Raw genomic sequence first — 16,119 nt, forward strand, 5'->3', positions numbered from 1 at the left:
TAGCATCTTGCTCATATTTTCCACGTTGTCTAAGGACGTGCTACAGCAGCCACAGATTTATAAGGTAGATGTGCATGCCGTGGAGCGCTTTCTAGTTCTGCTTTTCTGCACCTTCCCTTTGCACTTCAAGTCTATATTTCTGTGGCATCTGTCACCACAGCACCTTGACATCTGGTTGCACACTGATACAGTTGGCATTTTTTAAGCTTCCGTCACTTTGCTTTGTATGGGGAAAGTGATCTTCCTCTTTCTGATCTAGTCATTTTTTTTTTAATGTTCTTCCCCCCGCATTGGTTCAGCCCACGTCAGAGCCGCACTTCAGAAAGGAGCCAGGTGCCATGGGAAGCCGGCTCCTCCCCTGCCTCCGAAGTGGAGTCAGTGTCCTGTTCCTTTCAGCCTCTCATTAGCATCCTTGACATTGCGCCAAGAGTGTTGATTGAAATCAACTCTCCGGATGCTAGTGCTCATTTGTGATGCCTCATGGTTCTCTCACACGTTCGCACAGTTAACAGAACCTTCCTCAACTGTTTTCCCAATTGAGATGAGATATTTGGGAATCAAGCAGAGCATTTAATGTAATAAGTGGACAATAATCTTTGGAGGTTAATCCGTTTATAACCTATGTAAGGTTGGGGTCCCATATGCCCTGTTAGGAGCAAGGACCATTATAATCTATTACTGTTTAAAGTTGAGGTAGCACATAAATTTTAATTCTCTCTTAAATGAAGATGTATTTCAGTAGATGTAATGCTAAGATGCCTAATAATACTCTTCTAAAGAAGTACAATAAGCCTTTAGGCTAAAAAAATATTTTTCAAAATAATCTCTTTAAAACTAAAGCCTCACGTTACAGATGAATAAAATTAGACATTTGGCTGATTAACACGCCCTCTTCTATGAGTGATGAGACTTTTTTTTTCTGTTGCCCTGTAATCCGTTTTCTTGGCTTTGGAGTTTGAAAGGTACCAGTTTGATTTCAGTGAAGGATGCAAGACGAAGTGCATGCCTCTCTGTTTACATCGTGCCCTCTAAAGCTGGGAAGGTGCTACGCGGGGTGCCATCCCTCCCCGGCTGTGGAGGGCACGTTCCTTCGCCATGGAATGGGACCCCCATCCTCACGCTTTCAAACACAGCAGAGGCACAGCACCCAGCCTCTCACATCCACAGCAGGCTTCTTGACTGGAGCCCACCTTCAGCCCCCGGGGAAGGACGACGTCATATAGAACAGAGGTGGGGAAGGGAGCTTCCCCATTCACACCCACCGCCGTAGACCTCAGCAATGGTGGTGAATGATGTATAAGATCTGTGGCCAGCATTTTGCTTTCTTTCTAGGTGTCTCCACAGGCACAACGGAAATCAAGTGTTCAGTCTGGACTTGAACCCCAGAGAACAAATTTGTATTTTTCCCACTTGTGTTTCATGACTGGATTAAGTGCCATTGCCTGAAAGGATAAAGGAATCAAGTTTTAGTTTTCATTTTTATCATTGCAAATACATTTACATTCTCCTATTTTACAAATGCAAAGAGCAGGCAAGCCACTTTCAATAATTTATTTTAAAATCAATGCTAATGAGGTTATGTCTCGTCAGTGGCCGAGTTTTACAATAAAGTCTGATTTATTTAGAAAAGATCTTCGGTGCAGCTTCCCATCTAATGGTGGTGGGAAGGAGGTGGAGCAGCAGGCACGGTGACCCTCCGACTTCGGATCCAATTTGTAATTCACAGCGGAGATCTGACCCAATTTACATTGATTAGAATTGGGAGGCAGAGACATCTGCGCTCAGACAGCGGACGTAGAATAAAGGCTGTCTGCAAAAGTACCGGAGCACAGCAGATCACTGGGCTTCGTGACCGAGTTGCTCGGTGTCAGCAAAAGAGCTGCGCTCTGTCCGGATTATTGGGTGTCTCTAAAACAGAGGGCGTACCAACTCTTAAGAGCTGTTCTCAGTCCTCTGACATTAGTCCCACGTCAAAAAGGAAAAGCATTCGTAGCCAGGGAAGGAAGGACGGAAGGAAGTGGGCAAGCAGCAAGAAGACAATGTGCCACGACTGATGTTTAACATGATTTCTTGTATCACGACCCGTTTCTGACATTTGATTTCACCCCTCCAATATCTCACCCCCTCAATATGTCACCCCATCCTGACGGAGGGGCGCAGAGAGCACTGCACGTGGCAAGGAGGACGTTCTCTGCTGCTCAGTCACACACGGAGATCAGGAGCGTCGAGTCCAAGTGACTTGTAGGGTAAACATATATGCATGTCTTTGTTACCTTGGTAACAGGTGACTTACTCCTCCAGAATATTAATCTCTTGGTTTTTATTTTTGCTGGGGAATTGTATCATTTTGTATACAAAGTCAATTATCTCATTAATAGCCTAAACTATTTTATGTTGTTTCATATTATTTATGAGCTTAGAGTTTCTGTCCCCTAGTCTGGCATATCAGAATTTATATTGTCCTATAAACCTTATATTTTCAAATAAGTGGGGGCAGCTATCCCCACCAAGCCATCTCCTCAAAAAGCCCCATGCAGTAGCATAACTATGGGGAAGCAAGACAGGCAAGTGCCCTAAGACCCTGAAAGAGGAAGGGGAGGCAATGCAGCCAGAAGCAACGAAGTATTCAGGGCTTAAGATGATCCTAGTTATGTGTCATTCACTCAGTGTGAGTGTGGGAGGACCCGTGCTTCCTTTACAAGGGCCCAATGTTATCAGACAGTATGACGTCTGAGCTGAAACAGGTTAACAAGGATAAGAGACACAAGCCAATCACGTTGGGGCTTTGATCGTAGAAACACTTGACTGGAGTTAGACAATGGCACTGACTTAGAACCCATTGTGTACCTGTAGCAATTAATTAAAAGACCATTCCAACTGCCTTCAGGAGCTTACACTGTAATGAACAAGGCGGGCTAAAAAAAAAAAAAAAAAAAAAAAAAACAGTAAAAAAAATAACTACAAGCCCCAAGTACTAGGAACATAAAATCATGTACATGACCAGCTTCTGTTACAGCCAAACAAAGCTTGATACATTAAGGACTAATTAATCACGGAGGGTTGAAACACGTGCTCAACTCCACACACACATACCCACACACCCTCTAAGTCTGGACATTTGCATGGAGTTAATACATTTTGAAGAGAATTCCAGGAGAAGAAGTCGGGTTTGAGGAAAAGGACTAGGATTTAGTGATAGGCTCTCGAATGATCCAGTGGATTGGAAGCCCCACGAGGGCAGGGGCTGTGCCAGGTGTGTCCTGTTCCCAGGGCAGCACCTCGCACAGAGCCCTTTAAAGTGCTTGCGAGTGAATGTACAGGGAGGGAAGAAAGAGAGGGCCAGTTTGAAGGTGAGAGATGATTTTTTTAAAGGGACATGGTAATTATTTTCTTAAAGAAGAGAGCGTGATGAGGTGAGAGATACAAACCACATGAGACTGTTGACCGTGAACTGCTGGCGCTGACGCTGTTTATCCCCCCAGATGACGAGCTCGATCTGGAGGAGGAGAAGAGCGGCGCCGGACCCAGAGGAGGTATGAGGCTGCGTGCTGCGCAGGCGCTGGGTGGGGCACGGGGCCTTTGGCTGCAGAAAGCGCCTTCCGCATCGTACAGGGCTCGCTAATTAAGAAGATACTGGTCTGCAGGCCTCAAAATCCCCCACTAAGATGACTGGATAGGAAAATACCTTACCTTTAAAAGCAGCCACCTATTCACTTTAATTAATGTTCCCAGAATGGCTGAGATTGATTCTAGAGAGGGGGCAAGCCAACCCAGATATTTATTTTTTCCTATCAGTATTTCTGAAATCAGTACAGGGGAAACAGAATGGCCTCATCTCTAAGAGATCAGAGGACTGAGCATGGAAAGGATGGAAATGTCTCCTCTCCGAGAGGCCCGGAGATTGTAAGTTCGGAGGGGAATGGAAATGTGTCAGATCTGAAAAGTGAACGTGGGGTGAAGGATAGAACTGCTTGGTGACGCTGACTTCTGATGGCCGGGTTTGATTCCAGGCACACTTGGCAATGAATATGTAACAGGTTTGCTGAATACAAAATTACGTCTTACTCATCCCAGACTGTTAACCATGCTTCAGGCTGTTAGTGAGCCCATCCTTTCTAAGGTCAGGTGCCCCTCTGAAGCCTCGTTAAGTGGACCACGGACCTATTCTGTCGTCATCAGGAAAGGAATGTGTGGCAAGGGCCACCTGAAGGACATTCATTGCATTAGCAAAGCCTTTACTTGTGGTTGATTCAGACAACGGCTGATTTTTCCTTAGAGATTCCATTAAAGCCTTCAGCCTAGGAGTTCTTTCCCTCTTCCCCTCCCTGCTCCCTCTCCATTTCTCTGTTCCTATTTCTTCCCTTTCCTTCTCTCTTCCTTTCCTTGTGCCTTTTCCCCTCTTCTTTATCCGCCCAGCAAAGTCCCTTTCCTTGATGCACTCTCTACGGGGAGCGAATATGTAACAGGTTTAGTGAAGGACCCAACTTCATAAAAGCCCAGCTTCTCCCGAGGGAGAGGGAAGACTGCAAAGAGCCACGTGCTAAAGCAGGAGAGTGAGAAAGAGAAGAGAGGCAAGTGTCAGAGTAGCTCAAGTAAGCACCTCGTGACGATGAACACGTGTGATTTAGTCCCTTCCGAAGCCTGTTTCCTACTGTTTTCTGCTTGCTATACAGACTTCCCACAGGAAATCCGTTTCCTGACCACCCCACGTCCCACATATGTCTTTTCTCCACTGACTTCCATCATCAGAGCATGGAGGAAACACGTCACGTGGATGGCTTTCGCGGAATAAGTGCGAGCTTCCTGTGGCTAGCTGTATAGTAAACTTCACTCAGCAATCTGTGGTCTTCTGGCCAAAGTCTAAAATTCCGTTTCAGACTCCTCCTTTGTCTCACTTCCTCCTTCCGCCTCTCTTTCTAAGGTTCTAGCTGGGGGAGGGGCATGAGGGAAGACTTATATCTTGACTTTTCCAGCAGCCATAATTCAAGTAGGTTTTTTTTGTATTAAAAACCCCCTTTTGCCTGGGTTGGCGTAGCTCAGTGGATTGAGTGCAGGCCTGCGAACCAAAGGATTGCAGTTTGATTCCCAGTCAGGGCACATGCCTGGGTTGCAGGCCAGTTCCCAGCAGGGGACCCATGAGAGGCAACCATACATTGATATTTCTCTCCCTCTCTCCTTCCCTTCCCCTCTAAAGATAAATAAATAAAAAATCTTAAAAGAAAAAAAACCCTTTTGTTTCTCAAGCTTCCTGCCTCCAAAATAGGCATTGTTCAAGTGTGGTGAGCTCTTTATTAAATACGTTTCTGTGGTTTATACGTCCCTCCAGTTACAGTGAATGGCGACCTCATGGTTAAAAAACAGAGGGGGACTTTGCGCTCTCTGCCAAATCGGAGGCAGGAATCTTTATCATTTGTGTTTACCTATGTATGTATGTATTAAATTTATATCGTGCCTGTTCTCCAAAGGGGCTATAGAAATAGCCACAAATACGTAACATCCAAACGTCATCGTTGTTAGCGTTATAACAATAAAATATAGAGGCCCCGGGGGAAGGGATGGCAGCCCCAGCGAAGGCATGAAAATGGCAGGGAGCTCTAAAACGGTGTGAAGAGTCCAAGAAATGGAAAAGCCAAAGAACTTATACCTATGACCCATGGACATGAACTAAGAGGGGAGTAGTGCTGGTGGGAGGGGGGTGCAGGGCAGAGGCAGGTAAAGGGGAGAAAAACACGGGACAACTGTAATAGCATCATCAATGAAATGTATTTAGAAAAATAAAACAATGTGAATTCTTTTGTAATAGAAAAGCTACACAAGTTTGGCTTGCTTAGTTTTTCTCAGGTGACACATGCCATTTAGGGAGGAAAATCTTTTCTCCTCTAAAAGATACCGTGGTTAGCACGGCTACCTTTAAAGTTCATCTTCCCTACCATCCCAGGGATTTTGTTCCCGGGATGCTGTGCTCTCTGCTAATGGAATTGCTAACATTTTTAAAGCCCAACTAGATCGTATCAGAAGGAGGGAAAAAAAAGGAATTCAGTTTATCCTTATTGGGTGTTAATGACCCTGTAAGATGTAATTTCTTTTATTTTATTCTGTTACCTAGAAAATCTATCACAGCCTTGTAGTATTGATTGCTCAATCTATAAAGAACTTGGTTCACAGCATGACTGTTAGTAACAGGGTTATTTTAATGAGTGACTCTTCAACACCTCAGATGTTCGCCAAATTCCAACCCATCAGCCTAACAGTCTAACACTGAGTGTCTTCAGTGATGAGCATTTATCTCCCTTGCTGATCATGGGAAGGCAATGTCCAGGTAACCAAAAGTAAAGCTCCTTCTCCAACGTTTATATGAAAATACTAGCCATTTGCTGGGGTCTGCCATGGCAAAAAAAAGCAGAGCTCGAGACACATACCATCCTTAGACACATAAAATCTCTGGCCAAGGAAGATCTTGAAACAGTTTATTTTCACTCTGAAAATTGTGGGCAAGGTCAGCCAAAGGGGAGCCGACATCCAGGAGTTTCTGCGGGGTGGAAAAACGTGGCTGATGAGCCTTCCATCCCCGAGGCATTCTTTCCACTGTGGTGCCCGCCAGGGAGTTAACTGTGACGCGTAGAAATGGTGACCACAGAGGCGTCTGTGGCTCTTATTTTCTTGAAACTTATTTCCTAGGACCAAGCATGAGTTGATTTTCAGCCAACTACAATTTTGGCCCAGTAAACAGAGCAGAGGAGATGAAAATCTGGGTCTGTGAGTGTTCCCACTTCAAGATCATACTTATAACATGAAAGAACATAATAACTTCACAACTCACCCTGGCTGGTGTAGCTCAGTAGATTGAGCGCGGGCCTGCGAAACAAAGGATCGCTGTTTGATTCCCAGTCAGGGCACATGCCTGGGTTGCCGGCCAGTTCCCAGCAGGGGACGCACAGGAGGCAACCATACATTGATATTTCTCTCCCTCTCTCCTTTCCTTCCCCTCCAAAGATAAATTAATAAAATATTTTTTTAAAAAACTTCACAACTCAAGATTAAAGAGCTATGGAAATAAGCAAATGGTATTGGTCAGCAGCTCTTCCTGTTCTGCCGTCGTACTCAATAAGCTTGGCAAATTTTTTCACGCATTTCCTTTTTTTTTTAACAATGCCCTAGCATCTTGCTTTGTTTTTATCTTTTTTAATTTATTGATTTTTAGAGAGGGAGAGAGAAACTTCGATTTGTTGTTCCACTTATGTATGCATTCATTCACTGATTCTTGCATGTGCCCTGACCAGGGATCAAACCTTGAGATATTGGGTCAATGCTCTAACCAACTGAGCTACACAGCCAGGGCCATTTCCTTCTGAATTAGTTATATGGAATGACACTGAGACTGCCTTCCTGGACTGAACATGGTGACGTTTTCAAGTCCCTTCCCTCGGGCCATTGCTATGATCTTCTTTGTCCAGATCTTACCAACCCAGGCTCTAGGAGGGACTGGCCTTACCTGTCTTCTCACTCTGTCTCTCTTTTCTGTAATTTTTAAGTACTTGGACCTGATGCAAGGCCTCACTGGCACAGTCCTTTTGCTCATCACATGCTGACCTGCCTTTAGCCTCTTTTTCTTGGTGACAGCTTGAATTCTGGAACTTCCCAGTGACCCCCAAACAAAAGCCCAAGGTCACACTTGAGCTCTGGAAGGAACACGGTCAGGTTCTACTGTCTCTAACGAAGGCTGGAGGCAGAAGGGCATCTGGCCCTTTCACCCCAGAACTTTTTACATCCTAGAGGGTCGTTGGCATATATTAACTCTGTCAACAGCAGCACCATCTTGGCCGCAGTCACAGGAGCACTTACTGCCATCGATTATAAAGGACTTGGTGTGCAATGACAACTGCTTTGAAGTAAATACCTAGGAAAGAGAGAAAAACCAAATTTTTAACTTGGTCTGTTGCTATTTTTTCTACCACATTTCGTTTGCCTGGAGCTTAGGTTCTCTCACATGAGATAAACAGAGTAAGGCGCTGCCCCCGCTTTTTTCTCTAGTAAAAGTCCTTCTCGGCTCTGCTAGCAATTTAAACGCCATGATCATATCCATTAGCTTTCTCTATCATTGTAATTGTTGTTAATTATTATAACTGTTTTCCTTATTAGTGGTGTCATTATTGCTCTAGGTCCTCTGTCTGTTTGATGCTGAATATATTAGCGCTTTGCTTGTGAATTACCAGGCTTTATTTAGCGCAGAGTTCGTTTTTTGGAGAGACGTTGAGAAATACTGGCATTAAGCTTTGTTCTTTTGTTTTTCACTCCAAATGGACAGACTGGAAAAAAAATAATTAGATGGAATAATGTCCTCAAAATGAGAATGAGGATGTTTCGAATTAATTAAATGGTCAGAACAGAACGCTGTGCGGTTTCCGATCTCAGACGGCTGCCCGAGTAGTGCAAACCCAGAGGAGCCCGGGTCCGGCCCCCGAGGCAACTCCCTCTCTTGGGCTCCCTATTTCTCACTGACCTAAAGACATGGAAGTCTCCTCATGCATCCCCTTGTTGTAGGTCATGCTGAGCAAGTTTAGGGAGAGGCTGGACTGACCCTGCAGACTCCGGGCCTCCCAGCTCTTCCTGGGGCCAGGCCTCAGGAATAAAGCCTTTACCTCTCCCCGCTGCAAGATCTGTAGATAACACCCACTCTCAGTCAGGTTTTTATTACTTAACGAAAGCCTCGGGACTAGGTCAGGTTCCCTGTCATACACGGGACCCTCGCCTTCTCCTTCCCAGACCTACTGCGATCACAAATAAAGAGGCGTTCCTGTGACTGTCTCACGGTGCCTCCCCCACTGGATGGTAGCCCTGAGGGCAGGAACCACGCGTGGCCAGTGCAGAATGCCCGTCCTCTAGCACAGTCCCTAGCACTGAGTAAATGCCGCGTATACATTTGGTGAATGCTGAGGAGTGAATACAGCGAAGTTGTGTTCACACTTACACATGAATGCCAACCACACATACATTGAACTGAGAGTTTAAAATACAGAATCCAGCCTTGTCCAGGTAAGGAATTCCTCCTCCCTGATTTTCTTAACACCAGAATATTTCTACCTAAATAACAAGTCCAACCTTTTGCCCATTTTAGCCCTTCATTCTGTTTATTTTTTTTGGACCTTTTTTTGTTGTGGTTCTGACAATTCCAGTTCTTGGGCTAGGCTCACCTGTCTCCTGGATTCCTGAGTTCTATCTTAGTTTAGCCTTCAGCTGATAAAGAACTGAAGGCATTTTCTTTCTTTTTTTGATCACACCAAAAAAAATATCTTTCTTTTCTAAATTATTATATATATTTTTTAGTTTTTTCCCATTACCATTTAGTCCCCTTATACCTCCCCCACTTCCATAATCACCACACCGTTGTCCATGCCCATGAGTCCTTTTTCCTTTGTGCTCCGTCCCTCTGCCCTCTAACCTCCCACCCCCACTAGCTGTGATCTGCTCTTCACCTCTGTGTCTGTCTCTATTTTGCTTGTTCATTAGGTTCCACGTAGGAATGAAATCGTATGGTATTTTTCTTTCTCTGACTGGCTTATTTCACTTTGCGTAGTGTTCTCCAGGTCCATCCATGCCATTGTAAATGGTAACGTTTCTTCCTTTTTCACGACCAAGTAGTATTCCATTTTCTGTATTTATTTTTTCTTGAGGGGTCTTCCTTTTCCTCCTATCTTCTTGCTTTCTCTGTGATCTATTGTGTTTTTACAATAGATCGTTGTGCAGGTATTCTCCCCAGGTGCCTTGTATCCTCAATATCAAGTCATTTTTTACACATATAGCCAAAAGGTGCTCCCAGTCTTAGGCGCTATCCCACATGCAGGCTTGTGGGAAGCAGCACTCTGCAGTGACCGTCTCCTAGGCCAGAAAGACAAGATAGTATTGTCAGTCTTACCATTTGGATATATCAAGTTATGTTTTAAATATCTTTTTATAAGATTATTTTCTATACCATGTTATATTGATGCTAATATGCTTTTCATCCCTAACTTTAGGTAAACCCTTGGGTGATTGATGAACTCTGTTGCAACTGAAATGCATTAATGTATCTTCTGGGAAACTACTTTTACTTTTCAGGGACTGATATTTCTCTATTATTTCATGATGCACTGATTCCAAGAAATATATGCCTTGCCCTTTCAACAGTTAGCATTTTTTTCCCAAAGTGTTGTTTCTCCCAAAAATACTCTTAACCTTTGTGGCAGAACGTTTCCTGCGTAGGTGTCTCGTTTGCTGCCCTCTGTTGCCCACTGCACATACAAACCACTTTCTGCATGGAGAAAACACACCTGGGTTTCTACATGGTTAACGCTTATACTTCTGTTTGCAATAGTTGAGTCTTAGCTAAATAGCTCCATCCTTCCTGTATTTCTGTGCACTTTAAGGTTCCTACTAAAGTTCATTTCCAGAGACACGTATAAGAATTTTGTTCCCCCGTGCCTTTATTATTTAAATTGCTCATAAGTTAGTAACAAACAGAAAAAAGGAAGAATAGCCAGGGCCTCTGTCCCCAAATGCCCACGTGCCCCCCATCTATTCCCATCCTCAGCAACTAGCAACATCGCTCCTCATGGGAGGGGCAAGACAAATGAAGGGAAGGGTGGAAACTACTAAAAATCAGGTCCCCCAAATCACTTAGATTTTCTTTAGAACTCAGGACCCTTGACCTCCAACGACAGGTGCTTTGCTTGCAGCTCTCGCGCACAGCATCCTCCGGCCGGAGGAGCACTGCCACGTTACCCTGGTCTGGGGGGCATTAGCTCCCTTGCCATTCAAATCCCCAGGTCCTCTCCCACTTTGCACTCCAGTGTTTAACCTTTCCGGGTAGGAGAAGATCAATACAAATTCTTCATTGTTAAGAATCGATGGCTGTCCTGTGGCATCACTGCCATCTAGTCTTGCTGAGAAGCTCAGTAAATCTCTCCAGCTGCTTCTAAAGCTTGGTTTGTCGTCTTGAGTTGCTTTCATTTTTAATGCAGATCACTTTGGTTTCTGTTCCCCCGGGGGCTTGCAGATAAATCTTGGCAGGCATGTTCAGGGTCTACAAATGAGATGCTGGAAAAGGGCCAGCCCACCCAGAATTCAGTTGTAATGGATGAGACACCCCCTTGGTTCCACTTAAAGACCGGGCTATTTGTTTCCATATTTATTGGTGATTACCTCACACAGTACCTGGGTGGGACAGGCCCAGGAAGAAGCTCCTCCGTAACAGGGAAGGCCGACGGGGGAGACTGGCAGAGACACGCGGGGCTGACCAGCCTCTCTTGTAAATAGGAAGTCAGAGACTCCTTCAAATGCCTAATGAAGGGAAGTACTGATGGTTTCCACACCCTGGATCAAGAAAGTCTAGCAGGAAATTTCTTTGTGCTGCTTGCTTACTTACCAACCAAGTGAAAAATCACCTGCATGGTTTTCTTTTGTTAATAAATGAATATGTTTGTCATATTATTCAATAGCATCCGACTGAGGGTGATCTGTAAATATTTAATGTTAGTTAATGATCTCCTTGTCCCACAGTCCTTTGCTCATGCTGAGGGTTTAGCAGTATCTCATCCCAGCCCCCCTGAATCTTAGGTTTCCTAGGGGCAAGACCAGAATGCGGGCTTCCTTCGGAAGCACAAATGTGGGCCCCATAGAAAAAGACAGTCTTTTTAACTTCGGTTTCTCCTGTCTTTGATCAGTGGACTATGCCAGTTATTACCAGGGCCTATGGGACTGCTATGGTGAGCAGCCAGATGAACTGTCCTTCCAGCGGGGCGACCTCATCCGCATCCTGAGCAAGGTAAGGACTCAGAGTGTGGGGCTTGCGTCAACAGTCTGTGTTTCCACTCTGGATGATGTAGTCTCCGTCACCAGAATTGTCCCGTGTCGTACGCTTCTCCTGCGTGTAGTATTTGGCTCCTTCACATATAAATTCCCATTGACGTATAATTCTTAGAGAAAATTTTCATTGAAAATCCAGATCCAGGAACCAATTTTCAAATTTAAAAACTACAGTTAGGTACATATAATACTAAAACTATATCAATCAAAATTTGATTTTTTTAGGGTCTTGTGATGCTTAAAAGATCATCACCATAATTGATTACCATATATTACTCTTAAAAACATTCTGGCTAGGTCAGCAGCCTTCTTATTTCATTTGTCGATAAACAAAACTGAAGATAACTATATATGGGGGAGGAGTCAGAGCTAGCTAGCTCAGTTGTTTTGAGCAAGTGCTGATAAGGCCAAGACAGTGAATCGAACCCCAAAGGGCCAGCAAACTTTATTTTCTCCCTCCATCACAAAGTGAACCCCTAGCCTCAGGTAATCATCTCACAAACAGTATTTCTGATCACAAAAGAATTGGGGTGGGGAGGACGGATTATTATGGATCCATCACCAATGTGAAGAAGACTCAGAACTTATTGGCCACTAAGGAATCGGTAGCATCATCTTTGTAATGAAAGACGACACGTATTCTGCATTAGGTGGACCAAGGAAGCAGGTCCCTGAAAAAACGTTTTAAAAAGTTCCCTCTCTATGAGGTCCATCAAGATCTACAAACACAATTTTTTTCTCATGACATTAAATATTATCTTATTTTTTAATCTTTTTTATTGTATTTTTCCATTATCATTTAGTTCCCTTATACCCCATAACAATCACCACACTGTTGTCCATGTCCATGAGTCCTTTTACCTTCTTTGCTCAGTCCCTCCACCCCCCAGCCTCCCCGCCCCTTAGCTGTCATCCTGCTCTCCATCTATGAGTCTGTCTCTATTTTGCTTGTTAATTTAGTTCATCAGATTCCACATATGAGTGAAATCATATGGTATTTGTCTCTCTCTTAGTGGCTTATTTCACTTAGCATTGTGTTCTCCAGATCCATCCAAACGGTCACAATGGGTAAAATTTTCTTCTTTTTTACAGCTGAGTAGTATTCCATTGTGTAAATGTCCCATCGTTGTTTTGTCCACTCATCTACTGGTGGACACTTGGGCTGCTTCCATATCTTAGCTATTGTTAATAATGCTGCAATGAACAGAGGGATGCTTATGTTCTTTTGAATTAGTGTTTCATATTCCTTTGGATATATTCTTACAAGTGAGACCACTGTATCAAAAAGAAGATTCTTTTTTTAAAATATTTTTTATTTATTTATTTTTAGAGAGAGGGGAAGGGAAGGAGAAAGAGCAGGAGAGAAACATCAGTGTGTGGCTGCTCCCTCCATGTGCCCCCTACTGGGGACCTGGCCTGCAACCCAGGCACGTGCCCCGACCAGGAATCGAACCAGCGAACCAGCGATCCTTCAGATTGGCACCAATCCACTGAGCCAAACCAGCCAGGGCAAGAAGATTCTTTTTTTTAAATTTATTTATTTATCTTTAGAGATGAAAGGAAGGACAGAAGGAGAGAAATATCAATGTATGGTTGCCTCTCATGAGTTCCATGCTGGGAACTGGCCCGCAACCCAGGCATGTGCCCTGACTGGGAATCGAACCGTGATTGTGTGGTTCGCAGGCCCGCACTCAATCTACTGAGCTACACCAGCCAGGGCGATTCATTTTTAATTTTGGGGGGGTATCTCCATTCTGTTTTCCACAGTGGCTGCACCAATCTGCATTCCCACCAACAGTGCAAAAGTGTTCCCCTTTCTCCACGTCCTCACCAGCACGTGTTGTTTATTGATTTATTTTTTCTTTTTTTATTTTAATTGTTGTTCAAGTACAGTTTTCTGCCTTTTACCCCAGCCCACCCCTCACGTTTGTTGATTTATTGATGATAGCCATTCTGACAGGTGTGAGGTGGTATTTAATTGTGGTTTTTATTTGCATTTCTCTGATGATTCGTGATGTTGAGCATGTTTCATATGTCCATTGGCCATCTGTGTGTCCTCTTTGGAGAAGTGTCTGTTAGCTCCTTTGCCCATTTTTTAATTAGGTTATGTTTTGGGGGGGGGTTGGTGTTGAGTTTTGTAAGTTCTTTATAAATTTCAGATATTAATCCCTTATCAGACGTATTGGTGATTATGTCCTCCCATTCTGTGGGTTCTCTTTTTATTTTATTGATGTTTTCCTTTGCTGTGAAAAAACTTTTTAGTTTGATGTACTACATTTGTACAAACACATTTTTGAAATAGGCACCATTGGCTCTTTAAATGATGAGTATGTGGATTCCATAAAGGAATATTGAAAACCCACTGTGTCAGTAACCCACCACTTGCTGCCTGTATGTTTTCTGTGAATGCTACCACCTTGTCTAAGGTGTGTCTGAGTTTGAAATATCCTGTAAACTCTTAGGAAACAGACTAGGGTTGGCCCAAGGTACCATTCAGAGAGAACTCCAACCAGTTCCCTCTGAACGAGGACCGAAGTCAGACCTCAGGTTTTTCAAGAGACATGGAGGCCTGCAAGCACCCTGCTGAGGGAGGCCCAGGTCTTCTAGTAATTTCTTCCCCAGTCCTGACTCGGCACCCGCCTCGTGCCATCCCCGTGCAGCCCTAACACCAAGAATAAATTGGAAGCAAAGAAGGGAGTGGACACTGGCCTGATTGGTATTTCAAATGCCCGAAAGCAAGGTTTGCCGTGTAATAGAATTTGTGTACATTACCACGCTGGCATTATAGGGGTAATCGAGTTATCCACTCAGGTGTGACCAGGCCTCTGTTTGCCCAGAGCCTGCAGGTGAACAAATTAACTGTTTACATTGTCTGAGGTGCCTGCAGCAGGAGGTGGGGAGAACAGAGCCAGACTGTCTGCTGGCCTTCTCTCTGGGTCATGATTATTTTGTTTGTTTTGCATGTCTTTTGCCTTTGTTAATGGCTTCTCACTGGGGGTCCCTTTCCTCCATTTAGAAGGGGCCATGCGGTGACTTGCCCAGCAGTGAGGAGTTGTCCGTAGTTACCATGGCTGTTGTATTTTTAAGAGATAACAAAAAACATGGGGAGCCTCCCAGACCTGTTTATTTTTTAACCAGTCCCCCTTCCCTTCCTCCATTACTAAAAACTAATATATTGGAATTTGATTCAGTGAGAATACCTTGCTTCCCTAATTCTATCAGGCTTCTTCCCCATCTCTGGAAGGTCATGAGTCCACGTCATCCCTTACCCCTGTAAAAGCGCTTTTCTTCTCCCCAAAGCCACACCAGCTGCCTCCTGTCTCCATGTTGCTAACTCCTGCACTGCAGAGGAGGAAATGAGAGACTAGAAGCTCAACTGGAGTTTCCCTCATAAAGCTTCATTCCTGTTAACATCAGCTTGGGGAGCCTTTGTGATTGGATTTACCTTTATTATATTACCTAACTCAATAAGAGTCCTTGGACAGGAAGGAACCTTGAAAGGCCACCCAATCTATTCCCTCACCTCTAAGAAACCCAAATTAACCAATTTGGACAGATAGAAAATTCTCAGCTATCTTTCTATTCATATGTTCGGTAATACCTGATCTCTGGCATTTTCTCCCGTGTGGCTCCTAAACTCATTTCCCTTCAGCCCCACTGGCTCCCCCTGTTGGAGTCGGTGGCACTTTGCAGTCTGCCCCTCACATCTGGAGGAACAAAACGGACCCAAGTTGAGGTTAGCCCAGAAAAGAGTTCTGGAATTCTCCATTTTACTTTTCTCTCTAGCCAGTAGAACCTGAAAGGTTCTGCCATGTAGGAACCCAAAGGAGTCTCTCCCCCTGGGGCACAGCTCAGCTTACCTGGACCAGCTCATTTCCTTACCGACAAAGTGAGGGAGCTGTGTTGGATGACTTCTGAGGTTCCTCCCACCTCAGGCATTTACCTGACACTGCAAAACTGCCAAAGAAATTCCCCACAAAAGTGTGTCTTAGCTTTAAGTATTTAGTCAGATTAAATGAACAAAAAATTCCAATTGTGAGCTTTTTAAATTTTTTGGCCCTCATTAATGTATCTGCCCCCTCCCTACCGCCTCTCATTGTGTGATAAAAGAAATATTTCAAAGGTGGTGGGTGGATAATGGCCCCAGGATTGGGAATTGGGGTGGGAGTGTGAAGGAAGGGGGTTGGGGGGGAGGTAACAGCCTTATTCTTGGGGTCATGCTGCCCCCTGCTGTTTTTTAGTAGTTGCCCAAGTACGACCCAATCTTGAATCTGTTAG

General features: G+C 44.3%; 1 protein-coding gene across 1 annotated transcript in view; it reads left to right on the plus strand.

Annotated features, from left to right (window-relative positions):
* SKAP1 (src kinase associated phosphoprotein 1) overlaps positions 1-16,119 on the plus strand; it is a 272,735-nt gene that overhangs the window by 238,649 nt on the left and 17,967 nt on the right. The window contains exons 10-11 of the mRNA XM_037033577.1: positions 3,483-3,533; positions 11,700-11,800. Coding sequence (XP_036889472.1) covers positions 3,483-3,533; positions 11,700-11,800 — 152 coding nt within the window. The remainder of the gene's footprint in view (positions 1-3,482; positions 3,534-11,699; positions 11,801-16,119) is intronic.

This window comes from Sturnira hondurensis, unplaced genomic scaffold (assembly GCF_014824575.4).
Source record: "Sturnira hondurensis isolate 20B ecotype Veracruz unplaced genomic scaffold, ASM1482457v3 Scaffold0021632, whole genome shotgun sequence".
Lineage (NCBI taxonomy): Eukaryota > Metazoa > Chordata > Mammalia > Chiroptera > Phyllostomidae > Sturnira > Sturnira hondurensis.